Consider the following 7,514-nt stretch of genomic DNA (forward strand, 5'->3'; position numbering starts at 1 on the left):
CCAGTGAATTAATCACTATGAAAACAGATGAAAGTTCAAATAGTAAAAAGAAACTTAAAATTTACAAATTGTAAGAATTTCATTCCATTCAAGGATAGTAATGCACTGAACTAATGTAACAAACAATTTGACGCAATTCTCACTAATTCAAAATCAAACAGGAACTCCATACTCCGCAATTGACACAGACAGTCACTAATACTGAATCAAACATGTCATGTAAGTTTACAACCCAAGCAATTTGGTTAAATTCCAGAACTCAAACACCAATGCGAAACACTAACACCCCAACTGTTCCATTAGATTAAAGATAGTCACGAGTTTATGAATTTTCCATTTCCCTCTCTAATTTAACCGAAAACCATAACAATTTAATAAATAAATAAATACAAAAAAAAAAAAAAACAGAAATTTTGATCAAAACCCAATACTCCTACCTACCCAAAAAATATACATTTACCCCCCACAAGCAAGCATCCAAAGTCCAATAACACACAAAACAAAACAAAGCAAAACCCCAATCCACCCAACACCCAAATGAAAGCAACCTAAAATCCATCACCTCCTCCGCCTCCGATCCGCGGCGTACTGCGACAGCGGCACGACTTCAGAAAGCGGCGTCGACAGCGGCGTTGGCAGCGGCGAGTTTCGACAAACCGGGCACGACCCATTTAGCTTCAACCAAGCATCGATGCACAACAAGTGAAAGTAGTGGCGACACTCAGGCATCATCCTCAGCATCTCGGCTTCCTTGTACTCGCACAAACAGATCGAACACGTCGTGTTATTACTATTACCGCCAACACTCCTAGTGTACTGAAACTTGGGGTACGAATTAATTACATTCTGGTCGAGCCCAACGACGGCGTTTTCATCGCCGCGTTGGTCTTCGTCTTCATCCTCGGCGACAAAGATTATGCGAGGGAGAATAATACCTTCTTCGTTGATGTTGTTGGTGTTGTTGTTGTTGTGGTGGTTTTGAGAGCGGCGAGAGCGAGAGACACGGCAGCAGAGGTAGGAGGAGAGGAGGAGAGCAGAGAGTAGTACGAGGAAGCCGAGAGCGATGGCGATGGCGTAGCCGAGGCCGAGGTTGGTGAGGTAGTTAGTGGTAGTTGGGGGAGTGACGGTGGTGGAAGTTGAGGTGGACATTGGGAGAGGAAAAGAAGAGGAAGAAGAGATTTATTAGCCATTTGTGAGGGTGAAAAAGAGAGGGGAATTAGGGGTGAGATTTTTTTTTGGGAAGGATGGGTGGGTGAGTATTCCAGCTGCTGCATTTAATTCTCTTTAGGGTTGGGGAACGCAAGAGGACTATGCTCTATAAGGAGCATTTATTTTTCCTTTTCTTTTATTAGGGACTGAGGAGGGAGGAATTTTTTATTTTATTTTATTTTTTACTGTTTTTTTTTTTTTTTGTCTTTGTGGGCTTGGGCTTATTAAGAGATGCTCAGCTTTGTTTTCGGTACTACTTACTAGTAGCACTATTCAATGAAATTGTTAAATGGACTATAGATGATTTGGCTCATTTGACTCCTAAATCTTAAGTTTTCAAGTGCCCTAAGCACAATAGTTATAGCCCATTTGAATTGAGGGAGAGTGAGTAGAGTTAATAGGAATTAAGTTTAATTTCTTGGCAACTTTATTATACTCACCTTCTCTTCCCTCAATCTAAATGGACTCTTAGCTTTTGTTTAGAAGGTGAGAATAGAATGAAATGCAAATAATATTATTCGAGAGTTTTGACCGACTTTCTATTCTTTTGTTTAGGAGTTTAGATAGGATGGAATGGAATGATTACAAGAGAACACTCATTTTTTCATTTTTTTCTCAAAACCTCAAATTTTTGTTTTCCCTAAAATTGAAAGGAATGGGAGGGAAGGAACTTTAGATTTAATGAAATTTTTTTTAAAACTCCTAAAATATCCCTTCAATCTCAACCCTCTTTACATATCACGACACCTTTTTTTCTCAACCAGCCGTAATATATATATATATTTATTTATTTATATCATTTTTGCATTCTATTGCTCACGTTGCTGTTGTGTTCTCTTCTTGTTGATTCATCAAATTCTGTGAGTTTTAATTTTTTATTTTATTGATTGCAAGTCTATTGACCATTGATTTATTAAGTTTATATATTCAAGATCTGCACTTTATGTATTTCTATCATGCCACGTTTTTAAGAAAGTCGAGCCCCTTTCAGTAAAAGCAATATAAGGATTTAGAACTCTTTTTATTAATTTTTACTATATTTACTACTTCCCAATATAAGTGAGACTCGTTTTATTCTAGATAACGATTGCTATATGGGCACTAGTTAACACACCTAACAAATATATGAATATTTTATAGAAGTCTGTGAGGCTTATTTAAATTGATAGGCTACATAAGATTGTTAAGAGGGTGTTCTTGATTGAATCAAAAATCATAAGAGTCTACTTTTCATTGAAAAAAAGGGTGAACAATTACAATTAAGAATGATTTGTTTAAGAATCATCAACATAAGTGTTAAAGTCTTCTTTAATAGAAAATAAAAATGAACATAAAAAAAAAAAAAGGGTTTTAACTATAAAACTTTATAGCAATAGCATCAACATGAGTTTTTCTTTTGAAAGCATGAATCTAATCCGATAGAAGGTTTTTTTTTTTTTTTTTTGAGAAACAAACAATAGAATGTGTGAGTACTGTTTCCTTTTCTATTATGGTAAATGGGGAACTAAGGAGGCACATAGTACCATCTAGGGGGTTGAGACAAGGGGATCCTTTATTTCCATACCTTTTCCTATTATGTTCTGAGGGGCTTAATAGTTTGATAAATTAGGCGGTTAGGGAAGGAAAAATTCAAGGATATTCTCTTTGTAGAAATGGCCCAAAAATATCTTACTTGTTTTTTTGCAGATGATAGCTTGCTATTTTGTAGAGCTAGGTTGGAAGATGTCACAACAATACAAAATATTTTGGAGGTCTATAAAACTACTTCAGGCCAACAAATAAACAAGGAGAAAACTACACTCTTCTTTGGCAAATCTGTTAGCGACATGGCAAAAAATTCTATAAAAGAGCTACTTGGGGTGCCAGAGATAAAATAGTATGAAAAAATATTTGGGACTTCTAGCAGTTGTTGGCAGAAATAGGAGAGCAAGCTTGAATTACATAAAAAATCGGGTTTGGAATAAATTACAAGGGTGGAAGGAAAAAACTTCTATCTCAAGCTGGAAAAGAAGTATTGTTAAAAGCGATGGTCCAAGCTATCCCACCTTTGCAATGGGATGTTTCAAACTTCCTGTGGGCCTATGTTGGGAGATTGAGACACTAATACCAAAATTTTGGTGGGGACAAAGAAGAGAGAGAAGGAAGATTCATTGGAAAAATTGGGAGACACTTTGTAAACCTAAGAAAGAAGGGGAAATGGATTTCAAGGAGTTGGCAAAGTTCAATGATGCTATGTTGGCAAAACAAGTATAGAGACTTATCCACGATAAAAAAACTCTCTATTTTATCGTGTGTTTAAGTCAAAATATTTTCCAAATGGTACTATCTTTGATGCCAAAAAGTCTTTGGGGTCGTTTGCTTGGAAAAGCATTTGAGGGTGAGAAAAGTAATATTCATGGGTGCAAAATGGAGAATCAGGGATGGTTTGTCCATAAGGGTATTTAGTGACAACTGGATACCAGATGCCACGAGTGGGAGAGTAATATTTTTAGCATTGGCAAGGGATGCAAACATGAAAGTAGCAGAATTTATTGACATCGGCATGGGTTGTTGGAAAAGCCAAAAATTGATGAATGCTTGGTACCCTTTGATGCCCAAAGGATTAAGGCCATTCCTCTGTGTATCACTGCATAACCTGACCTCTTATACTGGGCACTTATAAAGAATGGGCTATATTCGGTAAAATCTGGGTATCAAGCCTTGTGCGAAGAAGCAAGAAGTGGGAAGCATCGGGTTCAAACTCAAGTCTAATCACTGGGTTTTGGTCAAGTATATGGAAGCTAAATGTGCCGAGGAAGGTGAAGCATTTTATGTGGAAAGCATGCTTAGAAAATCTGCCTACGAAAACAAACTTAGTGAAAAGGAGAGTGTTGACGGAATCGGTTTGTCATTTTTGTGGCTGAGCTGAGAGGACACGCACCATGCTTTGTGGGGCTGTGAAGCATTTAAACAGTTATGGGATAGAGAATTTCATTGGATAAATCAATTCAAAGCATCACAGAGTTCGTTTAAAGACTTGGTGGCGTTAATCATGACAAAACCGAGAGTTTGTGAAGTCTTTGCTACAATGGCTTGGTTCATATGGTCTCATAGAAACAAGTCAAGGTTGTAAGAAAAATATGTTCTTGAGGCAACGTAAATAGCAACCTCCAAACCTAGGTGAATATGAAACTAACTTCGATGGCGCTATGTTTAATGAATGTTATGAAGCTGGCGTGGGCATTGTGGTGCGAGACTCTAATGGTCCGGTGGTGGCTGTGATGGTGAAAAAAAAAAAAAAAAAAAAACCTCATTTAGTGGAGTGTTTGGAGTTGTTGGCAACAAGGCGGGCTGTGATCTTCGCTAAGGAAATTGGGTTACAATAGTCCCACTTTGAGGGTGACTCAGAAATGGTTATGAAGAGGTTGCAGGGGGTTGGTATGCAGTTCTCATCTCTTGGGCATTTGGTTAGGGACACTTTATCTCATGTTAGCTCCTTGCGGAGTTTTTCTTTCGCTCATGTTATAAGACAAAGTAATGTAGTGGCACATGCTTTGGCCCAAAGAGCAAGGTTATCTTTTCCTTTTTCTGCTTGGATGGAGTCTGTTCCGTTTGACATTGATATTTTTCTATGCGCCGATTTTGAAGTTGTTGAATAATAAAACAAGTAGGCGGTCTTTTCACTCAAAAAAAAAAAAAAAAAATAATAATAATAAAAAAAGAAAAAAGAAAAAAACCGGTAGAAGTTAATTAAATTACTCATNTTTTTTTTTATTCCTTGTTGCGCATATTGACTGTTTACTCTTTGTATGAGTTGTCTTTGTCAATACGTGACAAAAGGGAGAGATTTAGATGAAATCCATATTGGGAATATGTGTGGGAATATACAAGGATGCTCTGTTTAAGGGGAGTTAACATTGTTTTTGATGTATCTAACTTAGGGGGAGAGTTAGTTTGCATATGTGTTGATTTACTGTTTTTTGTCACACATGAGTTTATGCATTTGTTGAGTATTTCAGGAAATACAGGTTGATTCAGTCATGCTGCTGTCTACACTTGCAATTGATGGATAGTAGTTAGGATTGGATTTGTTTTGTAAAGGGCTTTATTTTGTAAACTTTGAGCTTTTAGTTGTGTTTTGTCACGGATTGCCAAAGGGGGAGTTTGTTAGGTTCTAAAGACTTAGGATTTCATGTATTTAAAATTCTAATGTGTATTGTTGGCAAACCATGATCAAAACAAGTCGGTTAGTCATGTATAGACTTGCTCAAAGTTGGTTCTTTTATGTAAAGGTGGAATCGAGTGGCTGTAGAAAGTATTAGTGACTTTCAGCCTGACTCGATCGATCAAAGCTTAGACTCGATCAATCGAATATCGAGCAGAACGTTTTTTTCTGCAAAATTCCAATTCAACCCAAACTTTACTTAACGTCTTAAGGTTCAAGTAAAACACTCCTGTATATAAGGGAAACTCTAAAATGTTTTTGAAAGCTTTTAGAGAGGTTAGAGTGCCTCCTGTGCCTCTTTTTATTTTTAGGGTTTTGTACCCAAAGGCTCTCTAAAGATTGTTGCTCATATTGCTGTTTGTGTGAGATCTGTGAGGAGCTTTCCTTCACACAAACTTAGAATTATCAAAAGGAGGTTACTTCAAGAACTTGATGATCATTCAGTTGTTGCACTAAGGAGCTTAAAGATACACAAGCGGGGGTGCTTGTACTTGCTGGAGAATTTAAGAAAGAAGGAGTCCGTGGTCTCGGAGTTTGCACGTGGTCGTGTCAGTAAGTTTCTACTAATGGGTAGCAATAAGATGTTAGCGGTCTAAGTCTTATTTAAAACTTCAATTCTTTCTATAGTGAATTCAAGTTTACCTTGAGGATAACTAGATTAAATCCTTCCCATGTTTTTACCGGTTTGGTTTTCTTGGGTGATCATATTTTATGTTATTTATCTTTCCGCTGTTATATATGATATCATTGTTTGATTGTGATAACCTAGATCTAAAATTTGGATTAATTAATAACTTGGCTAATTTACTAGGTTAATCCGGTTGTATTTTAAGAGGTCAAAAAACTCACAATTTTTTTTGTAAACTCTAATTTTCACAACTATTAAGTCAATCACTTTTCGAAGCTAAATCTCAAGGTCTAATTGAAATCTTAAATTATGTAATTTTTGTAAACTCTAATTTCATGTCTGTTGAGTCAATCACCAATATGTGAATCTCTCTCTCTCTCTCTCTCTCTCTCTCTCTCTCTCTCTCTCTCTCTCTCTCTCTCTCTCTCTCTCTCTCTCTCTCTCTCTCTCTCTCTCTCTCTATATATATATATATATTGCTTTTGCTAAAGAATGGAATTTACATGAGCCTTGAAAAGCTAAATCTATTGTAGAAGAGTCAAACAAAATAGGTAAGGACCCACTACACAATTTAATGAGTAATTTAATTAACTTCTACCGGGGGGGGGGGGGGGAATAAAGACACACAAACCAAAGATAAAAACTAAGTTGAGGATACACATGAAGAAAAATATTCTCTCTTTCAATCAATGCAAACTTGACACTATGTGACTCATAAACAGTTGCATGAGTAGAGAAAATATTTGCACATTGATTATCTATCATATCTCTTAAGAAAAATATTTTCTATAGATCACACATAAAAAAATAGCATATACTAAAAAGTACATAACTCAAAAATTAATCAATCAATTTTTAAATTAAGTTGAGTACCCAATTCAGCAAAGTGTATGCATGTTATGTGTGAAAACAATGAGAGATATGATTGCAAAACTGTAAGCTGGATACAGAAAATAATGCAATTCATGTGAATCCTAAACACAAATGGTGCATAAAAAATTTGTCATGATGCATGCTCTAATGTAGTGAAACTAAGTTCAATATAAGTTCAAATTTACAAAATTGACTTGAGCATAGAGTTTCTAACAAAAACCCAAAAATTTGAAAAACCAATTGTTCATTTTTATAAAAAATTGACTAATTGATCATCACATAAGTTAGAGGACAGATAATAATGATCAATTACATCAAATCAATAAGCCAATTTTATCAATTAAACCCAATTTAAACAAAATCCGCAATTCGGGTACATTCATGCTCTAGAATTTCCAATTTCTCAAACTTTAAACACATTTTGCATTAAGATCAAGGAACTTTTAATCTTGGATGGCCACAACAAGATCACACACAATAAGATGTACTAAGTTTAGCAAAGAGTAACTTGTGTAGTGTGTGCAACTAGCAAAAGCTTGAGATACATGTGAGGTAATATGTGAATAGAAATCAAACACAAAGTCTACAAAATTCATCACA

The 7,514-nt window shown here is 35.8% G+C and overlaps 1 protein-coding gene across 1 annotated transcript; it reads right to left on the reverse strand.

Moving 5' to 3' along the window:
- Positions 1-274: 274 nt before the first annotated feature.
- Positions 275-1,328, reverse strand: LOC112012943 (RING-H2 finger protein ATL68-like). Its single transcript, XM_024045312.2, has one exon. The coding sequence runs from the start codon at positions 1,147-1,149 to the stop codon at positions 559-561; it is 591 nt and encodes a 196-aa protein (XP_023901080.1). The 5' UTR covers positions 1,150-1,328; the 3' UTR covers positions 275-558.
- Positions 1,329-7,514: the final 6,186 nt, after the last annotated feature.

The sequence above is a fragment of the Quercus suber genome, unplaced genomic scaffold (genome assembly GCF_002906115.3).
Source record: "Quercus suber isolate HL8 unplaced genomic scaffold, Cork oak 2.0 scaffold_384, whole genome shotgun sequence".
NCBI classification, from domain to species: Eukaryota; Viridiplantae; Streptophyta; class Magnoliopsida; order Fagales; family Fagaceae; genus Quercus; species Quercus suber.

What these genes read in the sequence shown, in the direction of transcription:
- LOC112012943 (XM_024045312.2), bottom strand. Translation starts at nt 1,149, where the DNA reads ATGTCCACCTCAACTTCCACCACCGTCACTCCCCCAACTACCACTAAC.